This window comes from Dromiciops gliroides, chromosome 2 (genome assembly GCF_019393635.1).
Source record: "Dromiciops gliroides isolate mDroGli1 chromosome 2, mDroGli1.pri, whole genome shotgun sequence".
NCBI lineage: Eukaryota > Metazoa > Chordata > Mammalia > Microbiotheria > Microbiotheriidae > Dromiciops > Dromiciops gliroides.
In genome coordinates this window covers 237,925,785-237,944,290 of record NC_057862.1, presented here as the reverse complement: position 1 = coordinate 237,944,290, position 18,506 = coordinate 237,925,785, and the positions used below count along the sequence as shown (strand labels likewise).

At 42.8% G+C, this 18,506-nt stretch overlaps 1 protein-coding gene across 1 annotated transcript; it reads left to right on the top strand.

Annotated features, from left to right (window-relative positions):
* The first annotated feature begins 183 nt into the window (after positions 1-183).
* On the top strand, positions 184-18,506 carry COQ6 (coenzyme Q6, monooxygenase). The gene is made up of 12 exons (XM_043989725.1): positions 184-424; positions 8,999-9,133; positions 10,848-10,906; positions 11,741-11,864; positions 14,176-14,306; positions 15,317-15,424; positions 15,515-15,577; positions 15,787-15,894; positions 16,892-17,094; positions 17,185-17,300; positions 17,419-17,585; positions 18,366-18,506. The coding sequence occupies exons 1-12, from the start codon at positions 250-252 to the stop codon at positions 18,393-18,395; spliced, it is 1,419 nt and encodes a 472-aa protein (XP_043845660.1). The 5' UTR covers positions 184-249; the 3' UTR covers positions 18,396-18,506.

The window sequence follows — 18,506 nt, the reverse complement described above, 5'->3', positions numbered from 1 at the left end:
CATTGGTCAAGACCCTCAGAGCCAATTCCCTTCTCCGTCTGATTTGTTACCCTAGTATCATCCAATGAGCAATACCAGATCTGCCTTCCGATTGGTTGAGCAGAAGCAATGATGTCACCCTCTTCTCTCCTTTCCGTAGCAGATTTTAACAAGCTAAATTCTGGAAAAGAGTTTAGCGATTGGTGGGCCATGCCCCGGAAGTATTCTGAGACGGTGGAAGGGGTGTGACCAGCTGCTGCGGGCTCAGCAATGGCGGCGTGGGTCCGCTTGACCCGTCCTCTGGTTGGCCCTGGTGCAACCTTGGGAGACCCGCGGCTGCTGGGGCTGAGATGGTTGAGCGGCTCGGTGGGGCCGGGCCAGGCCCTCTACGATGTGGTGGTGGCCGGCGGGGGCATGGTCGGGACTGCCATGGCCTGTGCCTTGGGTAAGAGACGCCCGGGGTAGGGGGCAAGGGTAGCCGGGTGGAGGAGAGCACAGGCGAGGAGCCCGTAATGTCTTTCATTTGAGTGCTCAGCGAGGAACGGTTTTTGAAGCTTCTTTTTTTTCTACGTACGTTATCCCATTTAAGCCTCGCAACTAACCCATTGAAGTAGATGGTGCAAACGTTATCGTTCCCATTTTATAGATTAGAAAACTGAGGCTCTGCGAACTGTCCAGATTCACGAGTATCAGAGTCAGTATTAGAATCCGGGTCTTCCACTTCCTTTCCCCCATTTTGCAAATGAGGAAATTGAGGTTCAGAGTGATTGAGCTGCGATTCTTGAGAAGAGACTTAAAACTAGCTTTCCAGACTCGCCATCTCCCTTCTTCCCCGCGTCACCCTCCTCAGCAATGTGCATTTCAGAGTTAATATTCATGCATTTCGCTTTTCCCTTTCAGAGAATCATAAAGTCACACGTGTTTAGAGCTTAGAGGTCATTGTTTGGTTAGATCTCATTTTACATGTGAGGAAACTTCGGGCCCAGAACTTAATCGCGGTCAGCCATAGTTAAATGGCAGAGCTGGGGTTTGAACACAGGGCCACTGTTTTAAAGTCCAACATACTTTACACTGTACCATTATATCTGTTACTAGTCAATCGGTAAACATTTATTAAAAGCCTACCGCGGGGGGCAGCTAGATGGCGCAGTGGATAGAGCACCGGCCCTGGAGTCAGGAGTACCTGAGTTCAGATCCGACCTTAGACACTTAACACTTACTAGCTGTGTGACCCTGGGCAAGTCACTTAACCCCAATTGCCGCACTAAAAAAAAAACCCACCAAACCCCGCCCCCCCCCCCCAAAAAAAAAGCCTACCGCGGGGCAGCTAGCACCAGCCCTGTATTCAGGAGGACCTTTGTTCAAATATGGCTTCAGACATTTAACACTTACTAGCTGTGTGACCCTGGGCAGGTCACTTAACCCCAATTGCCTCACCAACAAAACAAAAGACAAAACAAACAAACAAACACAAAAGCCTACGGCGTGCTGCTAAGTGCTGGGGATACAAAAAGAAGCAAAGGAATCTCTGCCCACAAGGAACTTACAGTCTGATGAGGGAAACAACGTGCAAACATACACACAAAGCAAGCTATATACAGGATAAATTGGAAATAATTAATAGTGGGAAGAATTAAGAGGCGTTGGGATAGACTTCCTGTAAAAGATGGGATTTTAAGGAAGTTAGGAAAGTCAGAGTTGAGGAGGGAGAACATTCTAGTTATGGGAGATAACCAGAGCAAATTCCCAGATCCTCTTGGAACAGCCAGGAGGCCAGTTTCACTGGATGGAAGAGTCCATGTTGGGGAATGAGGTGTAATAAGACTGGAAGGGGGCAGGGTTATAAAGGACTTTGCATGCCAAATTGAGTTTTGTATTTGATCCTGGAGACAACAGGATGCTACTGGAGTTTATTGAGTGTAGGGAGTGAGAGTCAGACCTACACATTAGGAAAATCACTTTAGTAATGGAGAGTAGGTTGGAGTGGGGAAGAGACTTAAAGAGGGCAGGTCCATCAGCAGCCTATTGTAGCATCCCAGGTGTGAGGAGATGAGGGCCTGCACCAGAACAGTGGCTGTGTCAGGGGAGAGGACAGGGCATATTGGAGAGATGTTTCAAAGGTAAAAGGACAGACCTTAGCAACAAATTGGGTATGGAGGGTTGGGGCAGTTTGAGAAATATCCAGGAATCCAGGATGACTCCTAGATTGGGAGCCAGAGAGACTGGACTGATGGCATTGCTGTCTACAGTATTAGGGAAGGTAGGAAGTGGGGAAGGTTTAGGGGAAAAGGTAATGAGTTATGGATTAGACATAATGAATTTAAGATAACTGGACATCCAGTTTGAGATGTCTGAAAGGCAGTTGGAGATAGGAGATTGGAGGTCAGCAGAGAAATTGGGACAGGAAAGGTAGATTTGAGAATCATTAGTATAGATATGGTAATTAAATTCGTGGAAGCAGATGAGATCATCATGTGAAGTAGTATAGAGAGAGGTGAAATGAGGGGCCAAGACAGGGTCCTGAGGGACCTAGATAGTCTCTCTTTTTTTTAGTGAGGCAATTCGGGTTGAGTGACTTGGCCAGGGTCACACAGCTAGTAAGTGCTAAATATCTGAGGCCAGATTTGAACTCAGGTTCTCCTGACTCCAGGGCTGGTACTCTATCTACTCTGCCACCTAACTGCCCCTCCTAGATAGTATCTTAAGTTTTCCATCAGCTTTTTTTTGTTTTTTGCAGGGCAGTGAGGGTTAAGTGACTTGCCCAAGGTCACACAGCTAGTCAGTATCAAGTTCTGAGGTCAGATTTCAACTCAGGTCCTCCTGAATCCAAGGCTGATGCTTTATCCACTGCACCACCCAGCTGCCCCCTCCATCAGCTCTTTTACCCAAGGATTCTATAAATTACAAACAAGTGGAATTAAAAGGCTTCTCCTATGAGGGTGTTAATGTAAACTCCAGGGGCAGCTAGGTGGTGCAGTGGATAAAGCACCGGCCTTGGATTCAGGAGGACCTGAGTTCAAATATAACCTCAGACACTTGACACTAGCTGTGTGACCCTGGGCAAGTCACTTAATCCCAATTGCCTCACCAAAACCAAACAAACAAACAAAAAGAAACACGAATGTAAGCTCCAACCAGTTTGAGATGTTTCATTCTTCAGTAAGCATTTGTACTTCTTTTTCCATTTTTCCAAATGAATTTTTTAAGGAATGTGCTTTCTTTTCCATGCTGCTGATTTCTTTTTTCATAATTTTCTTGTGTTGCTTTCATTTCTCTCCCCATTTTTTCTTCTACCTCTCTCAATTGATTTTTTTTTTTTTGGTGAGGCATTTGGGGTTAAGTGACTTGCCCAGGGTCACACAGCTAGTAAGTGTCAAGTGTCTGAGGCCAGATTTGAACTCAGGTCCTCTTGAATCCAGGGCTGGTGCTTTATCCACTGCGCCACCTAGCTGCCCCTCGATTTTTTTTCTGATAAAAGTATTTTTTTCCCCAGTTATATGTAAAGATGGTTCTCAACATTTGTTTATACCAGTTTTCCAATTTCAGATTTTTCTCCCTCCCCCCTCCCTTAGACAGCAGGTAATCTGATATAGGTGTTTTTATATATATATATATATATATATATATATATATATATATATATATATATATATATAAAATAACATTAAACATATTTCTGCATTAGTCATGTTATAAGAGAAGAATCAGAGCAATGGGGAAAAACCTTAAAATATAGAAACAACAGCACCAAAAACAAAAGAAATAGTATGGTTCAATCAGCATTTATACTCCACAGTTCTTTTTTTTTTTTTTTTCTGGATTTGGAGATCCCCTTCCATCTTGAGTCCCCTGGAACTCTCCTGTACCATTGCATTGGTGAGAAGAATCTAGTCCATCACAATTGATCAACACACAATGTTGATGATACTGTGTGCAATGTTCTTCTGGTTCTGCTCATCGCACTCATCAGTTCATGCAAGTCCTTCCAGGTTTCTCTGAACTCCTCCCGCTCATTGTTTCTTACAGCGCAATAGAATTCCATTACTTTCATATACCACAACTTGTTCAGCCATTCCCCCAATTGATGGGCAACCCCTCAGTTTCCAATTCCTTGCCACCACAAACATGAGATAGAGAATATTATGCAATGCAAAATGGATGATTTTGATTACATTAAATTAAAAAGTTTTTGTACAAACAGAAGCAATGCATCCAAAGTTAGAAGGGATGCAGAAAGGGGCAGCTAGGTGGCGCAGTGGATAGAGCACTGGCCCTGGAGTCAGGAGTACCTGGGTTTAAATCCGGCCTCAGACACTTAACACTTACTAGCTGTGTGACCCTGGGCAAGTAACTTAACCTCAATTGCCTCACTAAAAAAAAAAAAAAAAAAAGAAGGGATGCAGAAAGCTGGGAAACAATTTTTATGGCCAGTACTTCTGATAAAGGTCTCATTTCTAAAATGTATAGAGGACTAAATCAAATTTATATGAATCCCAGTCATTCCCGAATTGAGAAATGGTCAAAGGATATGAACAGGCAATTTTCTGATGAAGAAATCAAAGCTGTCTGTTGCCATATGAAAAAATGCTCTAAATCACTATTGATTAGAGAGATGCAAATTAAAACAACTCTGAGGTACTACCTGACACCTATCAGATTGGCTAATATGACAAAAAAGGTAAATAATAAATGTTGGAGAAGCTGTGGAAAAATTGGAACACTAATGCATTGTTGGTGGAGCTGTGGACTGATCCAACCATTCTGGAGAGCAATCTGGAACTATGCCCAAAGGGCTATAAAGCTGTGCATACCCTTTGACCCAACAATACCATTCTTGGGTTTTTTTCCCAAAGAGATCATAAAAAAGGGAAAAGGACCCACATGTACAAAAATATTTATAGCTGCTCTTTTTGTGGTGGCAAGGAATTGGAAGCTCAGTTGATTTTTGTTTTTTTAAGTGAGGCAATTGGGGTTAAGTGACTTGCCCAGGGTCACACAGCTAGTAAGTGTTAAGTGTCTGAGGCCGGATTTGAACTCAGGTACTCCTGACTCCAGGGCCAGTGCTCTATCCACTGCGCCACCTACCTGCCCCTCAGTTGATTTTTAAACTCATTTTTGAGCTCTTCCAAGAAGGCTTTTTGGTCTTGAGACCAATTCATCTTCCCTCTTGAGGCTTCACATGTAGGCAATTTGAAAGTATTGCCCTCATCTGAGTTTCTGTTTTGCTCTTCCCTATCCACACAGAAGCTCTCAATGGTTAAGAGCCCACTTCTGTTTCTTACTCGTATTGCAGTTTATTTTTTTTTTTAAGTTGAGGTCAGCTCCTGGGGCACAAGTGTGACTGTTTCAGGCTTTTTGTGCTGGGGGATAGGGGCCGTGTAACTGGCTTTCACTCTGAGGCCTTTACGGCTTGTGGATTTCTCATCACCCTGGGCTTGCTCCCTGTGCTTGTTCCCGGCATGTTGGGATGGCCAGGCCTGGTCACACCTGTCCTGTGGGTGGCCCTCCAGCTGGCAGCCTGCCCTTTTAGCTGGTGCTGGTGGATTTCACAACTGGCCTGCTGCTCCACCAGCTTGCTGAGCCAGGATCAAGGGGCCTCAGTTGCCCCGCTGTGGCCAAGAGCTTCCTGCTGACTTGCCCAGACCCCCTCCATGCAGTGCTGCACTGTGAGCTGTGCTGTGCTCCCCTTTTGCCTGAGTGAGACCAACCTTTTCTGAAGTTGTCCAGATTATCTCAAGTTGGAAGATTGTGTCTCTCTGTCTTTTTGTAGGTTCTGTACTTTCAGAATCCATTTAGAGGCTTGATTAAATGTTGTTGTTTTTTTTTTTTTAAGTTTTTTTTTAAGTGAGGCAATTGGGGTTAAGTGACTTGCCCAGGGTCACACAGCTAGTAAGTGTTAAGTGTCTGAGGCTGGATTTGAACTCAGGTACTCCTGACTCCAGGGCCAGTGTAAATGTTGTTTTTGAGGGAAACTTGGGAGAGCTCAGGCAACTTCCTGGCTTCTCTCCGCCATCTTGGCTCCACCTCTCACCTGAGATGTTTCATTTTTTATACTCTTTAGCACCTACTATACTACCTGGCACATAGTAGGATAAATTTGTATTGATTTGTTTGAGGGTGAACTGGTAAATGTTTCAGTAACATGACTGTTATACATTTTTACCATCAAAAATAAAAATACTTTGCATAGTTTAGCCCCTTAGCTCTGACTCAGAGTTAATAGCAAGTTTCCAGGAAACAAGTTGAAATCTGTGGCTTCGAACAGGAGTCAAATTAGAGAATGTTGCCAATGGAGAGTTTGCAAAAGATGTCACATCCCATTGAAACAATGAAAACAGCTCTACTGAGCTCGTGACTTATAAGGTTCAATCTAGAAGGAACCTTGGAAGTTCTCTAGGCTAACCCCCTCATTTTACAGATAAAGGAACTGTGGTGTGGTTTTTTGTTTGTTTGTTTAGCAACATACATTTATTTTATTTTTCCAATTACATGTAAGGGTAGTTTTCAACATTTATTTTCATAAGATTTAGAGTTCCAAATTTTTCTCCCTCCCTTTCCTCCTCCCTCCACAAGATCGCAACCAGGTAATACATATACAATCCACAAGTGTTCTTTTTATCAGTTCTTTCTATGGGGGTAGATAGTATGCTTCATCATTAGTCCCTTGGGATTGTCTTGGATCATTGCATTGCTGAGAGTAGTTAAGTCATTCACAATTGCTCATTGAACAGTACTGCTATCACTGCACAATGTCCTCCCAGCTCTGCTTACTTCACTATACATTGATGTTCACTAGTCTTTCCAAGTTTTTCTGGGCTCATCCTGTTTGTCATTTCCTATAGCACAAGACCATTCCACCACAATCATATAGCACAGCTTCTTCCATCATCCCTCAATTGATGGACATTCCCTTGATTCTCAATTCTTAGCCACCACAAAGAGTTGCTATAAATATTTTTTGTACAATTTTCCCCCTTTTCTCTTTTTCATGATTACTATTGTTAACTGTTTCCCTTCCATCCTATTCCCTTCACCATGATATTTATTCTATTATCCATTTTCTTTCATCCTACCCCTCTTCAAAAGGGATTTGCTTCTGTCTGTCCCTTCCCCAACTCTGCCCTTCTTTTGCCCCTCTCTCTTTATCCCCTTCCCTTCCTATTTTCCCACAGAGCTAGAGAGATTACTCCACCCAATTGAGTGTGCATGTTATTCAGATAAGGGAACTTTTAAAATCCAGAGAGGAGAAGTAGGTTGCCCAGACTATGGTGTGTAGCTGTGTTTGAATGGTCTGATCAGATCATGCAAATCACTTTGGCTGCTTTAAGGACTATGGGGAAAGACTTGAGGAGTGGAGGATGATCCTGAGTTCTAGTAGATGCCCAGCCTGTAGAGGAAAGGAGCCTGGAGGTAGGCTATCTTTTTTTTTTTTTTTTTGTGAGGCAATTTGGGGCTAAGTGACTTGCCCAGGGTCACACAGCTTTAAATAAAATGCCAGTGCTTAGTTTTTGGTGTTTGAAGTAGATATCTTATGTTTAACATAGTAGCATTTTAATGTTAGTAGTATAGATTTTCTTCTTCACCAGCTAAGAGGGAAAGTGTGGGAAGATAATTCCTTTTATGAATTGGTTCTTAAAGTATTATTCCTAGTCCTGGAAAGACTTCTATGAACTGATGTATAGTGAAGTAAGCAGAACCAGGAGACTGTTGTACATAGTAACAGCAATATTGTTTGATGAAGGAATGTAGGGGGTAGCTAGGTGGTGCAGTAGGTAAAGCACCAGCCCTGGATTCAGGAGGATCTGAGTTAAAATATGGCCTCAGACACTTGACACTTACTAGCTGTGTGACCCTGGGCAAGTCACTTAACCTTCATTGCCCCACAAAAAAAAAATGCTTAAAAAAAGAAATCATGACTATGAATAACAACTATTCTCAGCAATACAATGATCCAAGACAATCCCAAAGGACTAATGATGAAGAATACTATTCACCTCCCAAGAAAGAACTGATGTTGATGGAACAGACTGAAGCATGCTATTTTTCACTTTTTTTCTTTCCTTTATTCAAGTCTTTTTATACAAAATGATTCATATGTAATGTTTTACATAATTGCACATGTATAATCTATATATGATTGCTTACTGCCTCAGGGAGGTGGGAAGAGAGGAAGGGAAGGAAGGAAGGAAGGATAGAATTTGGAACTCAAAACTTTAAAAATATTTTTTAAAAAAGTTTTTCGGGGCGGCTAGGTGGCACAGTGGATAAAGCACCAGCCCTGGATTCAGGAGTACCTGAGTTCAAATCCGGCCTCAGACACGACACTTACTAGCTGTGTGACCCTGGGCAAGTCACTTAACCCCCATTGCCCTGCAAAAAAAAAAAAAAAAAAGTTTTTCATTTTAGAATGTTGGTAAAGCTATTTACATAAGCTTATTTACATACAGATAATGCATTCATTTCTTTCTTACCTTATGACTTTATAAATGCTAGGGTTAGCAAGCTTGCATTTTTTCCTTAACATTTCACATAGCTTGATCTCCTATAGTCTTGTTTTGTTCCCTCTCCTTTCCTCAGATTACAGCTCTAATTTGCTCTTGAATCAGTCCCTGGTGATCAAACATGGAATAGTTCTTATTTACCTGATTCTTAAATATAAAAGGTGGTAATAATTCTCTGAGGACTTGTAGTTTCTGCTGTGGCGATAGTTTTCCTTTTTTATTCTTTCTTTCTCAATGTATTTCATTTGCTAGATTGAATTTCCTATTGTTTTCTTTGGAGACAGGAAAAAAGGAATTTGCTGACTTGGAGGGTTCAATACAATTGTGGGCTGCGTAGTTCAAATGGTTGAAATGTAAATGCCTTTTACTGACTGGGATAGTCCAGTGGTACTACTTTTGTACATTATTACATCATGAATGAATTCTGCATAGAAATCAGTTACGACTTTTGTCTAGTCCTGAAGGAAAATAATTAGTCTTAATCTTCCCACATGAAATAATATGTTGACATTTTTCAGGACACGATGTTCACTTTCGTGACAAGAAAATCCTGTTATTAGAGGCAGGTCCAAACAAAGCTTTGAAGAAGTTGCCAGAAACTTACAGCAACAGAGTCAGCTCCATTTCCCCAGGCTCAGCGACTCTCCTTAGCAGTGAGTACAAGATGCTTTTAGTGCTCTGGCTTTGTTGTTAACTCATGCTTGCAGGACCCTGACACTTAGTGGCATCATCAGATAGATTTTATTGCTTCTTTAACTTGTTTTGAATGGGTAGTACTAAAAACTTATGAAGTAATTATGGTGACAGTGTCATTAGCAAAACCCTAATTCAACTCCCTGTTTCACAAATCCTTTGTGTGGACTGGAAGGTCACACATGCCTCTTTTTCTGCATGAGTATGTACCTGTATGTGTATATGTGAGAGAGAGAGAGAGAGAGATCTAAGTATATGTATGTACACAGCTCTCTACTTCAGTAGCTGTGATCTCGCCAGTGGGCATTCTCACTTTCACTGCACAGTAGAAATAGTTCTCTGATTCTCCTGTTCCTCCATAGAGGTTCTATCCAGTGTGCTAGAGGCCTTCCAAATCTTTTTACATTTTGTGAGTGCCTGTGCAGTATTTGGGAGTCTGTTTCTTATCCCTCCCTCTCACTACATAGTTGACTCACTTTTCTGATCATACATTTCTGGAATAATGTACCTTATGCCATTTATTGCACACCATTGGAAATGTGCTATAGCCTACCTGTGTCTGTGTGTCTTTCATATGACCTTTGGGTCATATGTAACTTTAGTACTTTGGAGTTTGTTGAACAGAGAATCTTCATTATTAACATCAAGCAGGGCTTTATAAAAAGTCATTGTGGAGGGCGGCTCATCCAGAGTCCAAATGGAAGGGGGATTCCTGGGAGCTGGTAATTTATGCCAGACTCTCCTGTTTTAGATGAGATATTAAATCAGTAATACTGGTGAATACCCAGAAGATATTGACCTAACAAAATAGTTTAAAAATCCAATTTTAAAAAAGGTCTTTTGTTCAGACTCTGAAAGGTAAGGCTAATACATCCACACAAAATTAATCAACAGATTATATACCTCAGGCCTCAAAGGAATCAGTTGATTAATTGATATTTATTAAGCCCTTAATGTGTGCCAGGCACTGTGCCAAGGAACACAAATGAAATGGTCTTTTCTCAGAGGAGATGGTGTAGAAAAGTGAACAAAATGAAGTTTTTTTCTTTCTTCTTCTGTGCTCCTGTTTATTCCATAAAAGCATTTTTTAAAAATGTCTTTCTTTTTTTTGCGGGGCAATGAGGGTTAAGTGACTTGCCCAGGGTCACACAGTTACTAAGTGTCAAGTGTCTAAGGCCGGATTTGAACTCAGATCCTCCTGAATCCAGGCCTGGTGCTTTATCCACTGTGCCACCTAGCTGCCCCCTAAAAAATGTCTTTTATCCAGAAGCTAGCAGGGTAGGTAGCCTAGCTCTCAAAAGGTTGTTCTGTTTTTCAGGAATTGGAAGTCTGTGAGGAACACTGATTGAAAATCATTCCATCTAGGGGAGCAGCTAGGTGGTGTAGTGGATAGAGCACCGGCCCTGGAGTGAAGAGGACCTGAGTTCAAACCCGGCCTCAGACACTTGACACTTACTAGCTGTGTGACCCTGGGCAAGTCACTTAACCCTCATTGCCCCACAAAAACAAACAAACAAAAAACCACATTCCATCTAGTTGTTAGATCAAGAAATGATGGAAGAAAAAGGGTAAAACATGTCCATGGGTAATAGGAAGGGAAAGGGGCAGACTAGAAGGAGAATGAGGCCTGGTTATTGACTGTCTCCATTCTTCACACACTCCTTTCTCTTCTAGGTTTTGGTGCCTGGGATCACATTTGCAACATGAGATACAAACCCTTTCGGCGGATGCAGGTGCCTCAGTCACTGCCTCTGTGAGCTGGCTATATGTCTTTCATGGTGTTAGTATACTGAGGAACAAATGAATATAAACTAGTTTTGTTTCCTTCCCAGATTATATAAATGTTAGTTATTAATTGTGCAGCTGGATGACACAGTGAATAGAGCACTGGGCTTAGAGTCAGGAAGACTCATCTTCCTGACTTCAAATCTGACCTCAGGTAGCTTGGTGATCCCCAGCAAATCACTTAGCCCTGTTTGCCTCAGTTTCCTCATCTGTAAAATGAGATGGAGAAGGAAATGACAAACCACTCTGGTATCTCTGCCAAGAAAACCCCCAATAGGGTCATGTAGAGTTGGACATGACTGAAAAATGACTGAACATAAGTATAATTCTGTTAATAACCAGTGCTTTAAGGTTTGCAAAGTGCTTTGCATGTATTGTTTCATTTGGTCCTCACACCAAACCTGTGATGTGGGTACTACAGATAGGATGCTTATTCTACAGATGTGGAAACTGATACTTAGAGATAATGAGACTTGCTGGTGGTTATACAGCTAGAAAGTAGAACTGGAATGCAACTCTTCCTAACTCCAAGTCTAGCACTCTTTTCAGTGGTTTAGATGCCCTCACAGAGGTAAGCATTTCCTGAGGAATTCCCAGCTCATGACATATTTCCTGACTAAGGAAGGAGTTTTGAGAGGTGGCCAGTGGAGCTAAGTATCTGTGGAACTGAGTCAAGAACTAGACTTAGTGTTTTCTGCTTAGAGAGCAAAACTTTTTTTATTGGCAGCATTTTTTCCCCATGTTTTTGCCTTTTGATAAACGACTTCCATTTACCTTTCTAGGTTTGGGATGCCTGCTCAGAAGCTCTCATAACATTTGATAAAGATGATTTAGATGATATGGGATATATAGTGGAGAATGATGTCATTTTATCTGCTCTCACCAAACAACTAGATGCCGTCCCTGGTAAGGAGCTAGCTTCTTTCACATTTTCTTAGGTCTGTTGGAAGGTGAGCTGTCTGTTACTGCCCTGGCACCTGGTGGAAAAGGATTTCCTGTTAGCAAGTGTTACTTTTTGGATATCTCCATTTGAGTGTCTCCAAGCTGTCTCAGACTCAACTTGTCTAAAGTGGAACCTGTTATCTTCCTTCCAAACCCTCTTGTCTCTTCAACTTTCCTATTACTCTTGAGGGCGCCGCCATCCTTCCAGTGGGCCCTCTTTGACTCTTCCCTCCTTGTATTCAGTCTCTGTGGTCAGATCTTATTTTCACAGTATCTCTTGTGTCTGTCCCCTTTGCTCCACTCCCACAGTCACCACCCTTACACAGGCCCTCCTCATCTTCTGCCTGTCCTTTTGGAGTCGTCTTCTGTGCATTTGCATTCCCATTCAATCATTGTTTCTCTGGTGATGCTTGCTGCCATGGATTCAAGTTTTTCTAATCCATCAGTTATTTTCTTCTGCCTTGAAGGCCACAGATTCTGCTTTCACAATTCAAATTCTTCTTTTAAACTGTTCAGGAACATCTTGCTGTAGTTCCGTACTCTTTGGGGAATCTACAGGGCTCTCTGCAACATCAGGTGTTGATTCATTTTCCTTTGTCTTGAAATACTTATTCTTGGGGCAGCTAGATGGCGCAGTGGATAGAGCACCAGCCCTGGAGTCAGGAGTACCTGAGTTCAGATCCGGCCTCAGACACTTAGCACTTACTAGCTGTGTGGTCCTGGGCAAGTCACTTAACCCCAATTGCCTCACTAAAAAAAAAAACAACAAAAAAAACCCCTTATTCTTAGGTGTCTGAATTCACTTGGCTGATCTGGAGGTCACATTCCCTTCTGTCATTAATGACGTCACTGGTGGTTTATCTGCTCATGCTCAAGGCCTTTAACTGAGTTTTCTTCTTCCTGAGATTTCTGACATTTTCAGTCTCTTTTCCTCCTATTCCTCTCTTGCTCTATTTCTGACTCCTCCTTTTTTCAGTTTCTCTTGGGGCTGGACCTCACAGCCATCTCAGCCCTCTACCACGATGGGCACTTCCCCTTTTGTCAGTCTCCTTCTCTGCCCACAAATGACAGCTTGGATGCCAGCCTCCTTTCTTTGGTGTGGTCAGGTGCAGCATAGCTGTACATGCTGATGTTCCCTCATTACCTTAATTTCCTAACTGAGCTCAGTGGCAGCACAGAGTATGGCCACGCTGCTGTTCCGTCCAGAGTGAGCTTCTGCCTTTTGGATTTCCCTGGAGAAGTTGTGGGCTCACATATCCCTGCCAGACTGCAGTGGCATGAGGGAGGGAGAGGCGTTAGTGACTAGCTTTCTCTGCTCTTGATTCATCAGTTTTTACCCCATTAAGATTCTTGGTGTATTATAGCCTGGAGACTCCTGAATTTGTTTTATCTCTTGCATGTAATTCCTATTTTGGAGACATTGGAGAGGTGATGGGAATAGGATCTGATATATCCTTTCTCTTAAACTTTTGAGATTTCTCTGGAAATCCAGAGTGCAAATTAGACTTTGTCTGATTTCCTTATTCTAAGGTTCTAAGGTGGAGCAGTCATTTACACCCAGTGTTCCCATCATTTTCTGATTATTCTACCTCTCAAAGGAAGAAATTATGACTAAGGCAAGCTAAGAAGTGATTAGCTTGGGTTGTGACCACTATCGAGCTAATTGAAATCTTCCGTGACTACTATATAGGCTTGTGATCTCTTCTGAATTTGTCTGTTCCTTTTTTTCTGTCCATATGGTTTATAGTATGTCGATGACAGTAGTCTTTATTTCTAGCTTCATTCAGCTCTACCCAAATGGTTTTCTATACACTCCTGACTTCTGTTTGTTGGGTTTCATTCCATGGTTATATTTTCTTAATATATAAAACTCTTCTCCTTATCTATCCCCCATCCCATTTCCTGTTTACCAGTTGAATAAGGCACAGCCTTCCAGAAGCTGCAGTATTGTTATGGTTCTCACCAATTCTTGGTGATACTTTTGAGGCCATGTTTGCCTTCTTGTATTGATATCTCTAGTTTGTCTTGTGTATTACCCAAACTTTGGGTATTTGTGATGCCAGGAGATGGGCCAAGGGCTCAGCCACACTGTGGGGAGTGCACTAAGGACTTTCTCTGCATCTCTCGGCCCCTTGAGGGCAAGGACTCTTTCACCCAGTTTTTGTATACCCAGTGCCTGCCATCAGAAATGCTCACTGTGTTTGTTAAGATGATTGCCCTTGTGTGCTGCTCTCTTGACATTTTTTTATTTCTCTGGTTTTTTTCTCTCTCTCAGATCAGGTGGAAGTTGTCTACAAAAGCAAAGTAATGAGCTATACCTGGCCTGCTCCATTCCCTAATACAGAAACCAGTCCGTGGGTTCAAGTTACTTTAGCTGATGGCCGCCAGCTCCAGACCAAGTTGTTGGTAATTAAAGCCTTGTTTTTCTCTAGGATTTGTACTTGTCCATACCTTATCCTGTGGTTTTGGTTCTAATCTGCTTACTGCGGATTAAATTGGGTTGCCAAGGATCAGAACTGAAGAGGAAACGTCAGAAGGCTGGGAAGTTTGTGTTTCCCTAGCTCCACAAGGAAGTAGGTGGAGTACAGGAGCTGCAAAGGTAGGAAGGGGCCAGGTTTTGAAGGCTTTAAATGCCAAACAAAGGACTTTGAGATGATAGGGAGCCTCTGGAGTTGATTGACTGGCAGAGTGACATGGTCAGATCTGATCTTTAGGAAGATCACTTTGTTAGCGCATTGGATGATGGATTACAGTGGGGAGATTTTTGAGGCAGGGAGATCAACCAGCAGTAGTAGACTAGACATGCGGTGATGAGGGCCTGTACTGGCATGGTGGCAACATCAGAGAAGAGAAGGGGGCATATAGAAGTGATGTTAAGGAGGTAAAAAATGATAGCAATTGGCAAATGATTGGATCTGGAGGAGGAGAGAGAGTGAGAAGTCCAATATGACACCTAGGTTGGAAGACTGAGGCACTGGGAGGATGGCGGTGCCTGTGAGAATAATAGAGAAGTTAGGAAGAGCAGAGGATTTTGGGAAAAAGATAATGAGTTCAGTTTGATTTTAAGCTATGTATGAGACATTCATTTTGAATTGTCCATTAGGCAGTTTGAGATGCAAGACTTGGGGTGGGGAGAGAGGTTAGGGCTGCTTAAATCAATCTGAAAATCATGTGCATAAAAATGATATTTGAATCATTTGGAGCTCATGAGATCATGAAAAATAATATAGGGCAAGAAAAGAAGACCCCAGTTAGCAGCTGTGACTTCTTCCTGCACTGCTTTTACCTGAGTGAGGGTATTTGAATAGATTTGTATTAAACAGATTCTTTGTTGGAACTCTTCTCATTGACCCATTGCACAAGATCAGCCCAGACACCCTTGAAAAGGACTGAGTTGGCTCTTGTTCCCCATGCAGATTGGTGCAGATGGTCAAAACTCAGGGGTGCGGCGTGCTGCTGGAATCCAGAATGTGTGTTGGCCCTATGATCAGTCCGCTGTTGTGGCTACTTTGCACTTAAGTGAGGTAAAGCTTCTGAGCCGAAATCTGGGAACTCCTTGAACTTAGGCAGTATTACAATTCCTTCTTATGAGGTCTTTTTACTTCTTGTTACAGCCTACTGAGAACAATGTGGCATGGCAAAGATTTCTTCCTTCTGGGCCCATTGCCTTACTGCCAGTAAGAGTCTCCATTTCTTCAGTATCTTCCCTTACACTTGTCCTCAGCCTTTTTCTGAAACTTCAGAAAAAAAGAGCAAGAGAGAACACTTTTTTCCCCTTTCTTGTCTGTATTTTCCCTTGATTTTGCAACTTATGCTTGGGCACCCCCAGGGATACATTGATTGAACTATTCCTAGGCTTAATGGTAACTTATTGTATTTGAATCAGCTCTCAGACACTTTGAGCTCCTTGGTGTGGTCCACATCCCATGAGCATGCAGCAGAACTGGTCAGCATGGAGGAGGAAAATTTTCTGGACGCCATTAATTCTGCCTTTGTGAGTACTGGCTTTTTGGTTTTTGACTTTGGATTTGGTTATAGTGATACCTGGTAATGAGACAGATTTTGGTCATGAGAAAAGGAGGAACCATAGTTGCCCATTTCTCTTCTGTGTGTGCTGGCACAGTATGTAGGAAACAGAGCATTGGGTGGAAGTCAGAATATTCTGAGTTCTAGTCATGACGGTGATCTCCTGGGGCTGTGGCCTTAGATAAATCATTTCACTTCTCCTCCGGGCTTCGGTTTTTTTATCTGTGCAATAGGGAGTTAGGACCAGATAAGCTTCAAGGACCCTTTCAGCTTGGATGTTTTCTGTCTCTGTACTTGGTGGAGAGGCAGAAATGGAAACTCAGGGCAACTTCCCTGGTTCTGATTTGCATCAGTTTAGTGCTTCCAGTGTGTTGGATTAGGATGGTCTGCTCTGAGAAGAATCCTGCACTAGCCTATTCTTATTTAAGGCTATAGCATCTTACAGCAGTTTTGAACATTACTGTGGTTATCTGGGTACCTGAGTCCCCAAGGCTAAATCACCTGAATGTATCTTAAAGGGTTACCCTGGCTGCACATTGTCTTCCAAGCCATCTAGGGGTAGGAGCGTCCGAAAACGTGTGTCAGCCATCAGGGGGCAGGTTTTTCTGGCTTTTGAGGTTCCACACTTATCCCACTAATGACTCAAACCAGTTTACAATGAAGTACCATGTAAACAGAAGCAGAGAGAAATTGGGATAGATTTCAAGATGATCTCCGGGGCACCTTGCTCATTCTTTCAGAAGGTTATTCTCGTACTAGGTGCAGGCACATTTCATTGTCTTTATTTTATCTTCCAAGTGTGGCGTTTGGGATGAGGACTGCTTTGGGCCTTTGTCAGGTTGCCGTGGCCCTTGTGCCCAGAGGTCTCGTCAAGTGGCTCTAACCAATTCTCGTGGAATTTTAATCCCTTGACTCTCACTGACCAAATTCTGGGGTGTGTTTACTTTGCTTTTTTTGTTGTTCAGTGGAGTGATGCCAGTCACACAGATTTCATCGACTCCGCTGGATCCGTGCTGCAGTATGCAGTCAGCCTTCTGCAGCCCACTAAATCCTCAGCCCGACAACTGCCCCCAAGTGTTGCCAAAGTGGCCCCGAAAAGCCGAGCACTGTTTCCACTTGGGATGGGCCATGCTGTTGAGTATGTCCGGCCCCGGGTAGCGCTCATTGGGTAAGGATAGAAAGAACGGAGCCGAAGCTCGCTCACTCTCCTCTCTCTTGCTGAATGGGAGGCCAGACCTGCTTTTTGCTTTCTGTCCAGGGACGCAGCACACAGAGTCCATCCGCTAGCAGGGCAGGGGGTCAACATGGGATTTGGGGATATTTCCAGCTTGGTCCGTCACCTCAGTTCTGCAGCATTTAATGGGAAGGATCTAGGTAAGGATTCAGAGTCTGGTATGTCAAGAAAGGGCAGGTGGTCAGGGTAGCCCACTGTTGTGATTTGGGTTTGCTGTAGGACAGTACAGAGCATTCCAGTCATTCCTTTTTCCTTTAGGTTCCTTGAGCCACCTTACAGAATATGAAACAGAGAGACAGCGTCACAACGTCTCTCTTATTGCTGCCATAGACTTGTTAAAGAGACTTTACTCCACCACTCTCTCTCCTCTGGTGCTGCTAAGGACGTGGGGTTTGCAGGCGACAAATGCTGTTTCTCCACTTAAAGTAAGAAGTGCCACTGCTCCCACATGAAACTCTTAACTTGGGGGACTCAGGCAGACCTGGAGGTCTGGGGCTAGACCTTCACCCACCAGTCATTGAACTGACCTGCACCCATTTCTCATTTGTACAGTGGGGAGGACACATTTTCATAAACTGGGTAAGGATGCTGTGTTGTTAATGGGAGTGGATTAGGAGAGGTGAAATACACCAATTTCTTCTGTTCAGTCTTGTATAGGCTAAACAGAAGATCAGTAAACCTTAGAGGAGAATATTGGCAAGTATTTATGTAATGCTTTAAGAGTTGAAAAGTACTTTACAAATATTATCTCATTTTATCCTCACATTGATCCTGGGAGGTAGTTTCTGTTATTACCCCATTTTACAGATAAGGAAACTGAGGGAGATACAGATAAGTGATTTGCCTAAGGTTACACAGCTAGGAAGTATCCATGGCCCCATTTGAACTCAAGTTTTCTCTCCACTTGGCTGCCTGGCTACTGTTTAGGAGAGGTAATATTAGCCATTGCATAAAGCTCTTTACCGTGAGCCATAGCCAAGACTGAATTGGCTGGAAAGCCTTTGTAGCCCTCTGGCTCCTATGTATGTCTCTGGAGAAATAAGACCTGGAAGGATGAACTGTGAACAAAATCCAAACCAGCCTTTTGGTCTCCTTTTCTTGTGTTGTTGGAGCATAGGTTTGGTTTCAACACAGTGTGTTATCTTTAGCTCCTGCAGGGTTCTAGAAGTGTCACTTAAGAGTATCTTTGTTTTTCTCCACACCAGGAGCAGATTATGGCCTTTGCAAGCAAATGAACGTCCTACTTCCTGTCATTGTTTTGAGGAATAAAGCAGACATAGACCAGATAGACTGCATTGATAAAATAAATTATTTTCAAAATGTAATAAACTTACTTTTTACTAGAA

Bases quoted from the DNA above. Each gene is read 5' to 3' on its own strand.
- COQ6 (XM_043989725.1), top strand. From the start codon at position 250: ATGGCGGCGTGGGTCCGCTTGACCCGTCCTCTGGTTGGCCCTGGTGCA. The intron at 15,425-15,514 runs GTAAAGCTTCTG...TTCTTGTTACAG, and splicing joins CTACTTTGCACTTAAGTGAG to CCTACTGAGAACAATGTGGC. The intron at 17,301-17,418 runs GTAAGGATTCAG...TTTTTCCTTTAG, and splicing joins ATTTAATGGGAAGGATCTAG to GTTCCTTGAGCCACCTTACA.